Consider the following 13520-nt stretch of genomic DNA (forward strand, 5'->3'; position numbering starts at 1 on the left):
TTTTTTTTTTTTTTTTTTTTTTATTCTTATGTGTGTTTTTGTTTTCTTTGGGTAAATACCCAGTAGTGGAATTATTGGATCATATGGTATTTCTATTTTTAATTTTTTGAGGAACCTCCATACTGTTTTCCACACTGGTGTACCAATTTGTCTTCCTACTAACAGCGTACAAGAGTTTCTTTTTCTCCACATCCTCTCCAACTCTTGTTATTTCTTACCCTTTTTTTTCAAGTCTTTATTTAAATTCTTGTTAGTTAACATACAGTGTTTAGTTTCAGGTATAGAATTTAGTGATTTATCACTTACATACAACAACCAGTACTCATCACAAGTGCCCTCCTTAATACCCATCACTTACTTGCCTTTTTGATTTTAGCCATTCTGACAGATGAAAGGTGATATCTGATTGTGGTGTTTTTTTTTTTTTTTAAAGATTTTATTTATTTATTTGACAGAGATACACAGCGAGAGAGGGAACACACAAGCAGGGGGAGTGGGAGAGGGAGAAGCAGGCTCCCTGCCGAGCAGGGAGCCCGATGTGGGACTCGATCCCAGGACCCTGGGATCATGACCTGAGCCGAAGGCAGACGCTTAACGACTGAGCCACCCAGGCGCCCCTCTGATTGTGGTTTTGATTTGCATTTCCCTGATGATGAATGATGTTGAGGATATTTTCACGTGCCTTTATCTGTATATCTTCTTTGAAAAAATGTCTGTTTCGGTCCTCTGCTCATTTTTTAGTTGGTGGGGTTTTTTTTTTTTGGTATTGAGTTGAATAAGTTCTTTGTATATTTTGGATGTTAACCTCTTAACCTTTTATCAGGCATATTATTTACAAATATCTTTTCCCGTTCAGTAGGTTGTCTTTCTACTTTGTTGATGGTTTTCTTTGCTCTGCAGAAACTTTTTTTTTGATGTAGTCCCAATAGTTTACTTTTGTTTCCTTTGCCCTAGGAGATATAGCTAGAAAAATATTGCTACGACTAAGTCAGAGAAATTGCTGCTTATGTTCTCTTTTTAGGATTTTTATGGTTTCAGATCTCACATTTAGGTCTTCAATCCATTTTGAGTTTGTGTGTATAATCTGAGAAAGTAGTCCAGCTTCATCTTTTACAAGTAGCTGCCCAATTTTCCCAGCATTTATTGAAGAGACTGTCTTTTCCCTATTGTGTATTCTTGCCTCTTTTGTTAGATGAACTATTTTGTCTGCTTATTTTGTGTCGGGAATTGTGATGAGCAGTGAGGAAAGAAAAATGAGTAAGTAGGATCTCTTCTAGGAATTCATGGCCTAGTATTAAGTCAGTAGTTTTCCAATATGGATTGATTGATTATTTTAAAACCAGAGAATCTAATACTGCTCTATTTTATAGTTATATAAATTATATTAGCTCTTATCAATGTGCACACAAAAACTTACCTGAGTGTATTCATCATGCTGCTCGTAATACCAAGATTAGAGAAACAGGCTAAATATCCAACAATAGGATATTTATTAAGTAAGTTATGTATCTGTTTGATGGACCATGCTTATTTATTAAAAATTATTTAGAAGTATATTTGAGCATAGGAAATATTTGTGACAAATAAGCATGTGTATAATATCCTAATTTTTAAAATAAATAGCATTTTTTAAAGCAGTTTAAATTTACAGAAAAAATCAAGAAGAAAGTACAAAGATTTCCCATATACCCTCCCCCCTCCAAGGTTTCTCTATGTTAATATCTTCCATTACTGTTGTACATTTGTTAGAATTGTGGAGCCAATATTGATATATTTTATTACTTAAAGCCCCCATAGTTTACATTAGCTAAGTCTGTGGGTGTTGTACAGTAGTGTGCATTTTGGTGAATTCGTAGTCATATATCCACATTATAGTATTCTTTACAATAGTTTCACTGCCCTAAAAATCAGTATGTTGCCTTTCTGCTTTGTTGATGGTTTCCTTTGCTCTGCAGAAGCTTTTTATTTTGATGTAGTCCCAATAGTTTATTTTTGCTTTTGTTTCCTTTGCCCTAGGAGATATACCTAGAAAAATATCGCTACCACTAGTTATTTCCCCTGTCTCCAACCCATGTCAAACACTGCTCTTTTTACTGTCTCTCTTGTTTTTTCTTCTTCATAATGTCATATAGTTGAAATCATACATTATTTAGTTTTTTCAGACTCACTTCTTTGACTGAATAATATGCATGTAAGTTTCCTCTCTGTCTTTTCATGGCATCATAGCTCATTTCTTTTTATTACTGAATAATACTGCACTGGGTGGATGTAGCATAGTTTGCTTATCCATTGATCTGCTTGAAAGGCATCTGGGTTGCTTCCAAGTTTTGGTAACTATTAATAAATCTGCTTTAAACATTTGTGTGCAAGGTTTTGTATAGATACAACTTTTCAACTCATTTGCCTAAATACCTAGGAGCACCATTGCTAGATAGTATGGCAAGATTCTGTTAAGCTTTGAAGAAACTGTAAGACTGTCTTCAAAATTGGCCATACCATTTTGTGTTCTCACCAGCAATGAATTGAAGTTCCTTTTGATCTGCATCCACACCAGCATATGACGTTGTCCGTGTTTCAGACTTAAGCCATTCTAGTAGGTGTGTAGTGGTAGCTCATCTTAATTTTCAGTTCTCTAATGGGATATGCTATTGAGCATCTTGTCATAAGCTTATTTGCTATCTGCATATCTTCTTGGGTGAGGTGTTCAGTCCGTTTTTGGTACTTGGATAATGATGATCGATAGTAATAATGATAGAATGAGGAAATACTTCTGCTTTTGTTTTCTGGAACAGATTATAGAGAAACCATCTGGGTTGGAGCTTTCTGTTTTAGAAGGTTATTAATTGCTGATTTAATTTTTTAAAAGATTTTATTTGTCAGAGAGAGAAAGAGAGAGAGAGTGCACACAAGTAGGGGGAACCTCAGGCAGTGGGAGAAGCAGGCTCCCTGCTGAGCAAGGAGCCCAATGCAGGACTTGATCCCAGGACCCTGGGATCATGATCTGAGCCGAAGGCAGATGCTTAACCAACTAAGCCACCCAGGCGTCCCTGATTTAATTTTTTTAATAGATATCGTCCTATTGAGATGATTTATTATTTCTTATGTGAGATTTGGTAGATAGTGTCTTTCAAGGAATTTGTCCATTTCATCTGAAGTTACCAAATTTGTGGGCAACTAATATTATAATATTTTTATTATTTTTTTATTATTCATAGAATCAACAGTGATGGCCCATCTTTAATATCTGATATTTTTTCTTTTTTTACTTGGTTAGGCTGGGTAAAGGTTTATCGATTTTATTGATATTTTCAAAGAATCAGCTAATGCTAATTTTTAAAAAGGCATAGAATATAAACTAGAAGGATATATTGCAAAATGTTAATCATTATCTCTGGATGATGGGATTACAAATAGTTTTTTTTTTCTCCTTTGTAGTTTTCAGTGTAGTTAATACGTAGTTTTAAATGAAAAATTATTTTTCAGTAATATTGCCCACTGTTCAGTATCTTTCCTCAAAATCAAAATAGTTATAACCACTTTTTCATGACCTTCATGAGAAATCTAGTTCAGTATTCTCTTTTTTCACTTTTCATTGGGCTTTGTCTTTGGGAACTTTAAATTTATTTCTTAGGGTGAAAGTGTACAAAAGAGAATAAAAATGTTCAAAAGAAGTACAATTATCTAAAAGAAAATGAAAGTTACACCTATTGAACTCGTTAGGTGTTCTGCATATGTTCTTATTTAATTTTTACTACAGCCTTAAGATGCAATCATTATCCTCATTTTAACAGATGAGGAAATTGAAGCCCAGAGAAAGTAACTTGCCAAAGGCCGCATCTAGTATTTGGAAAGATATCTCAGTACCAAGGCTTTTTAATTTCAAAGTCTCTTATCTTTCCAAGACAGATTAGGTAAAATGATTGGGACCAGACTTTGACCACAAATATATATCCATGGTTAAAAGGTTGATCTTTTGTTAGTCATTTACTATTAGTTTTCCTTTCTTTTCTTCCCCGCCCCCTTTTTTTTAAGATTTTATTTATTCATTTGACAGAGAAAGCATAAGCAAGGGGAGTGGCAGGCTGAGGGAGAGAGGGAGAAGCAGGCTTCCCGCTGACCAGGGAGCCTGATGCGGGGCTCAATCCCAGGACTCTGGTCTCATGACCTGAGCTGAAGGCACTTAACAGACTGAACCACCAAGACACCCTACTATTAGTTTTCATTATGACATTGCCTTTCATTAATAAGACTATTTCTGTAAGGTACATAATTTGATCCTTTTGAGCTTATACAACTTCATGTATTAAAATTGCAAAATGAGAGACAATGTATTTTAGGGATATTTGATTTATTATCATATTTTGTTTGAGAAATAAAATAAGTCTGTAGTATTTACTTAACTTTTATGACATGAAAAGATAACCTGGACAGAGAAATCTGGCCTAGAGTTGATTTTTCAAAATTTGTTTTCCAATAAATAAAATGATGTATCTCAGCATCATTTATTTGGACTCAAAATCAAAAGTTCTGTAGAAAGAATAGTTATTAAATATTGGTAAGTAAAGTTGTAGATTTTTTTACCCAGCAAAATTTAATGGCATTTATATAATTGTTGATTATTCATTGCCATTTATTTAACCATATAGGCATTTATTTTAATTAACGTTTCCTTGAAGAACTTCTAAAATAACGAAAATAAATGGGATAATCTCAGCATGCCCAATTTTATCTTACAACTGGTAATTGTTTTAATTATTCCAAAGTTGTTGTTCCTTGATTCAACATATTTATCACTAAAACTTCATGAAACCTTACAGTGATTTTTCAAAAATACCTCTTTTCCAGGACTACCAGCTATTTTTAAAAAATTCTAATGCTAGATTCCTTTCATATCTTTTATTCATGAAGCCATAATAAAAAAAAAGCAGTAAGATTTCCTTGATCTACCAAAATTGTTATGCTTAGCATATGAGTCAAGTTTTTGCAAAGTAATACTGCCTAACAAATAGCTCTAAAATCTGTTGCATCCTTATGGGTGATCTGATTCACTGGACCTCAGGGATCACTTCTGATGACTGCAGGTCCCAGTCTGAAGGAGTAATAGCTGTGTGGGGCAAATTCTTTTCATGTTGGATGGTTGAAACTCAAGAGAACTGGGGCAACTTGCCATACCTTTTAAAGCCTCAGCTTGGAATATATACGTCACTTTTCCCACATTCATTCTACTAATCAGAAAGCTCTGCCTTCCTAGTAAGAGACATTGCACAATTCCACGTTCAAGAGTGTGAATGTATTATTCTAACTATAGTGACAGGCCAAAGGGTTGAAGAAAATTATAAACCTGCATAACTACAGTTCTGGGTTTTTAATTGTTTACATTGCTTAAACTTTTTGATTTATCAGGTCATTTGCAAAAACGTGATTAGTTTTCTTAAACTGGTATATTAAAATTATCTGTCTTCTGCAAATTAACCGTTTTAAATACATTTGTGATTGTGCAGGATTTAAAAAATAATGACTGATGATCCTGCTTTTTTAGTAACTAGCCTTTGCATGGTGTTTTATAGTTTATAAAATATTTTCTCACTTTTTTCATTTGATCCACAGTAAGTTAGGTGATGGGATCTTTATTTTATAGATATAGAAATTAAAACAAAAACTTTGTAACTTGACAAGGTTACAACGAGTAGATTCTACTCCAGATGGAGACTTTAAATCCAATTATGTTTCCATTACCCTATGCTGGGTCTCATGCTCCCATTTCCTACCATTTCTAAGTTTGGATAAATATTAGGACTATTTCTAGACCATTGCCAAAGCCAAAGGGAGCTGTCACTACACTTTTATACTCCAACAGATTACATTATCTTCTATTCTGACTTGTATATCTCAATTGATGCAAGAATTTCTTGGGGGCTGATCCTAACTGGTACTTATTTATTACCATTCCAAAAAAGGTAAGCTTATTTTCTGTGTAGTTTAACATAAACATGTATTCAGCTTACTTATTTCAAAAGTATGAAAGAAAATAACTGTGGTATACCGGTGCTTTTCAAATTAGTACCTGTGTAACTGCCTCAGATGATAATTGTTTCATATATTAGAGATTCTATATAGGAATTTATTTGGGAAAGGAAATTAAGGGGAGTTTTACTGCAAGGAGTAAGTTTGAAAAATCACTGTCTGTACCAAGTATAGTTAGGTTGGCAGTGTTGTTATATTGTCATAAAATTTCTTCATCATAAAATGTTTGTTTTGCACAAACTTTCTAATACATTACTATAGTTGGATTATATGAAACATTCTTGTGGAAAAGAATTCATGTTTTGTGTTGAATAAAGGCTTATTTACCTGCCTTTTACTCGAACTCTTACAACAACACCTTTAAACAATACAATAAAAATCTGATTGGACTTCTTAGCTATGGATTTCTACTTTTTTTTTTTTTTTTTGGAACAGCATTTCATTTTCTCAAATCTGTGGGCTTTTCTGGTGCTCTACTCCATTTCTCTGTTTTATGTTGCTTTCATGATGTGTAAAATTTATTTTTCCCCATACCTCCTTGTTTTGATTTCTTTCATAGTGAAAATTAAAAATTAATGATAAATTGAATCTTTTAGGTTAGATGATACTTAAAACCCTATTGTGAGAAAATAAATTTATAACCAGCTCATTGTTCTTGCTACTTTGTCCCATAATAGTGCAAAATTACTCTCCTTACAGCCTTCTCTGTTTATTTCTTTCTAGATGTCATCACTTTAATTTTAAAGTTAGGCCTTCTCCCCTTACTATTAGTAGTTAGTTTTTTTTATATGAGCCATTGCTGTGGAGAGTGGTAATTTTATTTGTTTGACTAAAGTTAGTGTATTTAATGAATATTTTTCCCTCTTTTAAAGACTGTGAACCAGAAGAGCTGACTGACTGGTCTATGGATGAAAAATGTTCATTTTGTAACCTACAGAGAGAAGCAGTCAGTGTAAGTTTTAGTGCTACGAAATTATTTCTAAACTAATCGCACAATTGTAACAATTTTTTTAACTTAATTTGTTCTGAAAACTGATGACTTACAGTGGAAATTTAAATACTTGATTTTGGTAATGAGAAGAATATTTTAAAGTCTTATGTTAGAAGTCTAACATTTAGCTTAACTTGCAGGTGAAATCACAAAACACTCATCTTTTTTGCTTATTTCACATTTCTTCCTTATAGCTCCCTGACTTTGAAGTTCAGTTTAGATCTGTTTTGTATTTAGGTAGACAGTGGTGAGCTTGGAGGCCTAGCTTGGTTTGAGACCACCCTATAGTCTGATTTCTTAGGAATCTATAGTTGGAGGATAATGTGGTACTACTTTTTAGCCTTTTACTCTCTTGAAGTCTTTTGGATATCAGAATTATTTCCTGGTAAATGATTAAATAGTGTCTACTATAAACGGCATAAACTAGACAAGCAGCATCTTCTTGTATGGCGGGAAGTCCTAATTCTTTACTATTGTGAGAAAGCTGGGAAGAAATGAGAACTTGAGAACCTGTACCCATTTTGGTCAGATTAGTGGGTAAACATACCTATTTTGTTGTTAAAACTCTCATTACTGGCATGCTATATAGTGAATTTATTCAGCAATGCATTTTATCCACACTTCCTCCCCCCCTTTTTTGGCTATAGTTTGCTAAGAAATAAAGCTAATTTGGTATCAGAGCTAAATTTCTTTTCTCCTCACTCCTGTCCCAAATTTTATGTTCTCTCTATATAATTTGTTAAATAGAACAAATGAGCATTTAGAGAATTTTTTTTTTGCTATTTTTAATGAAATTGCATGTATAATTAAAACTGATTTTTTTATGTTGCTTTCTTATAATTTTAGGATTGTATACCATCTCTTGATTCTTCACAGTCAACACCAACGGAGGAACTATCATCTCAGGGCCAGTCCAACACTGAAAAGATTGAATGCCAAGCAGAAAATTACCTAAATGCACTCTTTCGAAAGAAAGGTAATATTGGTATACCTTGTCATTCAAAATTAGCAGTAGAGATCTAGAATGTTTGTATTTTTCTCACACACAAGTTTTTTATTTATGCCAGTCTTAATTCCATTTTTTATTATTTTTTTTTATCTTTAGTTTTTCTTCGTATTTTTAGGGACATTAGGATTCTCAGTTATTGTAGTGCTAGTCTTCTATTGGCCATTCCTTTTCACCCCTCTTTTCTCAGATCTCTCCCTGACTTTATCAGACATTTTCCTCATCTACTATAGGCAGACAGGAAATTTTTTTTTTATGCTTCTGGTCTTCCTTATTTTGTTGCTGTTCTCAAGACTTCAAAAGTTCTTTCATGTTGAGTAAGTGATAGATATACTACAAAGCTGTCTTTAGAAATGTAACAGTTAAATCATTTATCAGCCAGGTTAGAGTATATTTGCTGGCTTGGGGTTTCAGTGTTTCTTTGGTAGCTTGAGTATGCTTACTTAACATTAAATGTCAAATGTTCTTTTTTGCTTCCTGTCTGTCTAAACTATTTAAACCAAATGAGGCTTGTTTCACTTGTTCCCTTAACTTGATACACATGTATCAGAGAGAAGTAGTTTTTTTGTTTTTGTTTTTTTTTAAATTTTTTTTTTTTTTAAAGATTTTATTTATTTATTTGAGAGAGAGAATGAGATAGAGAGCATGAGAGGGGGGAGGGTCAGAGGGAGAAGCAGACTCCCCGCTGAGCAGGGAGCCTGATGCGGGACTCGATCCTGGGACTCCAGGATCATGACCTGAGCCGAAGGCAGTCGCTTAACCAACTGAGCCACCCAGGCGCCCGAGAAGTAGTTTTTTATATCTTAGTTACTTGAGAAAAATTTAGAAATATAGAACCTTCCATTTTTTATTCTTGGCAATTTCTGCAGTAGTAGAGTGTCTTAATTTTTACCACATAGGCCCTTGGAGTGAGTCATGGTATAAGGGGAATGCAGGTTGGGAGGAGTTATCATTCTGCCTCCCACTTTCCAGAGATCAAGAAAAACATTACTGTATTTCATCTAGGTGTTGACTCTGCTTTACTCCTCTTTGAAATTAGGTTAATATCGGATATTTTTCTATTAAATTGATAACTTCCAGATTTTAACCAATAATGTTGAAAATAGTCATCATCTTTGAGCAAGGAGGCTTTTGTTTAGTCCTCAGTGTTATGAGTTCTTTTATATGTTGAAATATAAGAATCCTGTGATTAGAAGAATCATTACATTAAAAAACTAAAGTTAAGGGGTACCTGGGTGGCTCAGTCAGTAAGTGTCTGACTCTTGAGTTCAGCTCAGGTCATGATCTCAGGGTTATGAGACAGAACCCCTTGTCAGGCTCCGCGCTCAGTAGGGAGTTGGCTTGAGATTCTCTCTCTCTCTCTGCCCCTCCCCCCATGCATTGTGTGTTCTCTCTCTCTTTCTGTCTCTCAAATAAATCTTAAAAACAAAAAACAAAAAAAACCCTAATGTTAAGAACTTTATTTTTTTTAAGTGTAGGAGACTGAAAATCTTTTCCTGTGTGTTACTGAAGTGCTTAATGTTGAGAAATTGGCATTTGTCTTGAAAAAACAAGTTCTTTTTTTAGAATTTTTTTTAAAAGATAGACTTATTTGAGAGAGAGAGAAAGAGAATGCAAGTGGGGGGAAGGGCAGAGGGAGAGGAAAAGAGAGAATCTTAAACGGACGTCACATTCAGCACAGAGCCTGTTGTGGGGCTCAATCTCATGACCCTGAGATCATGACCTGAGACAAAGTCAAGAGTCGGATGCTTAACCAACTGAACCACCTAGGCATCCCTAGAAATTTTTTATCTGAACCAATATTAAAAATATTTTACATGCTTTCTTTAAGAACTTTATAACATTAATTTAGAAAATTTTGTTCTGCCAGTGTATTTACACTTATAAGAAGAATTATGTTATCAGACTTCTATCACTAAGAGAACTGGAAGAAACATCCACATTTATACATGCGCACAATAAGTTTCACTCACCTTAGAACTCATTACTCAGTCTCCTTTTCCTTGAGTGATTTGTAATGGTAGTAGCTAGAATTATCAATAATAATGACCTGTAATTTTTGATAGTATGGAGTAACCTGTGCTCCATTGCCCTATTAAGAGTAATCAGAAAACACTTGGTACTATTTCAGCTGATTCAAGCATCTGGGTCTTCAAGAGGTCTCCTACCAAAGGTTGGGTGAGTGTTCATGGATATTTAGTGACCTCTCCATTTGGGGATAATCTTGGTTTTCTTCAAGATCTTTGAAGGGTTGCAGGGTTTTTAAATGAAAGATTCTTACTAGTGTTTTTTGCTTTACTTCGGGGTCTTACCTTTGTTAATTCCTTTATTTGTAGTCCAACGTGATTCTCCAGATTTAATTAAATGTAAAGATTTTTCTACTCATTTACTTGGTTTTGTTTTGTTCCTTATTTTTAAATTTTCTTTGAATAAAATCATTTTAGATGTTTCCCAGTATGATCCAACTAGGATAAGGCCAGAAGGTAATAGCAGTATCTTTAAGTGATGATAACTCCTTGGTTTGTTTAGATAATTCTACTGTTAACTTTACATGGAAATAAAAGGCATAAACATATTTTTAAAAATAAACACTTCTGAGTCTTTGGAGTAACAACTAAAATATTGATCAAACATATTGTTGGTGGGGCGCCTGGATGGCTCAGACGTTAAGCGTCTGCCTTCGGCTCAGGTCATGATCCCAGAGTCCTGGGATCGAGTCCCACATCGGGCTCCCTGCTCGGCGGGAAGCCTGCTTCTCCCTCTCCCACTCTCCCTGCTTGTGTTCCCTCTCTCGCTGTGTCTCTCTCTGTCAAATAAATAAAATCTTAAAAAAAACATATTATTGGTGAAGCTTTTATTTGATTCCTGAAAATTTCCCAAATTCAGCCATTTTCAGGAATTCTGGATATTAGTAACATTAGTGTTACTGATACTTACAGATATTGATCTTTTGCTCAGTTTGAGGAACATATGTATGTTAATCATCTTGCCAAAATATAAAGAAATCTCTTAATAGCTTTATTGTAGCTTATTATTTCTCCTCACTATGATTTTGGGAAGATGATAATGATAAATGTAAGCTGTTATTAAGAACCCACTGCACAGGATAATGATGATTGAGGTCATCAGTTCTGATTGAGCACTAAGACCTTTTTATGCCTTAATCTCATTTAATCCAAAAACAGTGTTAAGAGAGACAGGTACTGTTGTTATCATTTTAACAGGTAGAGACAATGAAACACAGAAAAGTTAAGTAATGTGTCTTTTAGTTCTGTTACGAACATTTGAGTCCTCAAGAAGTTAAAAAAAAAAAAAAAGTTGAAAAGTGTTCTATGTGAGAAGCACCTAGATTCTTTTATGTACTAAGTAGAAAAACCTTCCTATTCTCTACTAGCCACCTAGGATTAGAATTATTTTAATTGAATTAGGCAGACGAGAGAGGACCTATGAGAAATGCTGTATTTCTATACATTTTCATTCTTCCTTTAAATGAACTAGAAACAGTTTTAGTGATTAGTTTCCTTATAGAGTTTAATAATAGATTGGAGGAAACTTATATACTAAATACAGTTTGGCCAATCCCTTGTAATTAAAAGCTAGTCAAAAATACTTTTTCAGGGTTGAGTAAATAGAATGGGGGAGGGTGATATTTTAGTACAGAGCTGAACTTTTAACTAGTTTTGAATATTCCTGAGAAATTTTTCAGAACTGAATTCCTTCTAGAGGTTAACCCTAAAATTCTCTATAGAGTAGAATGAAAGCTCCATGGTAATAGGCACTTTGTTTTGTTAATTGCAGTATCCTCAGTATTTAGAAGTACTTGTCATATCTGTCTTCAGTAAATATTTCTTGACCATAAGAATGAGTACTGATAAACTGTTCAGGTATCTTCCAGTTTCTCTACATACTCTGGTATTAGTACTTGTTTTATTTGGAGAAAGAAATTAAATTAGCATGTACATATAGTTTACCTTTCCCTACTTTGTACTTAAGTTTATTACTGTGTATAGTTTGAATATCAGGCAGTTTGTTTTGAAGTGTGTAGAAACATAGGCTTATAGATATAAAATGCCTTTTCCAAAGTATCCCCATCATATGTAAACTAAATTATTTTGACTTTTAGCTTCACATTCTCTGATTACCTGAAGCAGTTTAAGTTACTGGTTTATGATTCAGGAAGATGTCTCATCTTTTATTTTTAAATTAAAGAAGGCTACTTGACTAAATTGGAAAGTTAGTATACACATAGTAGTTGAATGAATCATACTGCTAAATATATGATAAAATGAAATATTTCTTCATCAAAATATGTTTTTCCTGCTTTATCTTTTATCCCCACACACATTTAGCATTCATGTAATTCCTAATCTGTTTTTTTGTTTTCAAAGAGCTTTCCTTTTTTTTTTTTTTTTTTAAAGATTTTATTTATTTTTTTGTCAGAGAGAGACAGAACACAAGCAGGGGGAGAGGCAGGCAGAGGGAGAAGCAGGCTCCCTGCCGAGCAAGGAGCCCGATGTGGGACTCGATCCCAGGACCCTGGGATCATGACCTGAGCCGAAGGCAGCCGCTTAACCAACTGAGCCACCCAGGCGTCCCTGTTTTCAAAGAGCTTTCCTGATGTATTTGATGCAGTTAGTTGAAAGCTGATATTAACCAACCCTTTCCCCTTAAATTAATTGGTAGCCGTGTTTTATATAAAGTCATTCAACCTTTTCTGAACACAGATCCTTTTCCTTCTAAACTCTTAATTTTTAAGTTTTATTCTATATCAAGAAATAAATATTAATATGGCTCACTAACCATTTGGTTATGACTGATAGATAATAAAGCATTTGATTTTTTAGAAACAGGAGTGTTGATCTTTTAGATTGCTTTTCTATAAATGCAGGCATCCTTGAGTGACTATGTAGATTTGACCTGATTCATTCAAGCCCTGAGTGTTTCTTATACAAATGTGCCTTTATGAGACCATTGTGGGTCATACATTGAATTTCTCTTATATGGGCTGCCTTTTGGAACTCTCAGGAAACTGTATATTAGTGCCATAAAATAAGTCACACACTATTATGGACCACATTCAAAGGTGTTGATGAAAAGATTTTTCTTGTTTTGTCATATACCTGGAAGCTATGAATGAAATTCTAAAAAAATACACTTAAAATTATAACTGGATTTAAAAGATTTTTGCATTTCTGGTAAAATCACCTTTCTACTTGCAGTACCATCCATAACAGGAGTTAGGGGCCAACTATCAGGTCACTCATTATCATCTAGATTTTTATCTCCTTTTATCTTTTTTATTCTTTTTTTTTTTTTTAAAGATTTTATTTATTTATTTGAGACAGAGAGAATGAGATACAGAGAGCATGAGAGGGAGGAGGGTCAGAGGGAGAAGCAGACTCCCTGCCGAGCAGGGAGCCCGATGCGGGACTCGATCCCGGGACTCCAGGATCATGACCTGAGCCGAAGGCAGTCGCTTAACCAACTGAGCCACCCAGG

General features: G+C 34.1%; 1 protein-coding gene across 10 annotated transcripts in view; it reads left to right on the top strand.

Annotated features, from left to right (window-relative positions):
- Nucleotides 1–13520, top strand: part of LCORL (ligand dependent nuclear receptor corepressor like) — a 164720-nt gene that overhangs the window by 44521 nt on the left and 106679 nt on the right. For 8 of the 10 annotated variants that reach the window (XM_081812559.1, XM_081812568.1, XM_081812565.1 and 5 more), the window contains exons 3-4: nt 6897–6976; nt 7862–7991. In XM_081812559.1, coding sequence (XP_081668685.1) covers nt 6897–6976; nt 7862–7991 — 210 coding nt within the window. The remainder of the gene's footprint in view (nt 1–6896; nt 6977–7861; nt 7992–13520) is intronic. The other 2 variants (XM_081812564.1, XM_081812563.1) reach the window with 1 other exon arrangement.

This window comes from Leptonychotes weddellii, chromosome 2 (assembly GCF_054177405.1).
Source record: "Leptonychotes weddellii isolate Sample4059 chromosome 2, ASM5417740v2, whole genome shotgun sequence".
NCBI lineage: Eukaryota > Metazoa > Chordata > Mammalia > Carnivora > Phocidae > Leptonychotes > Leptonychotes weddellii.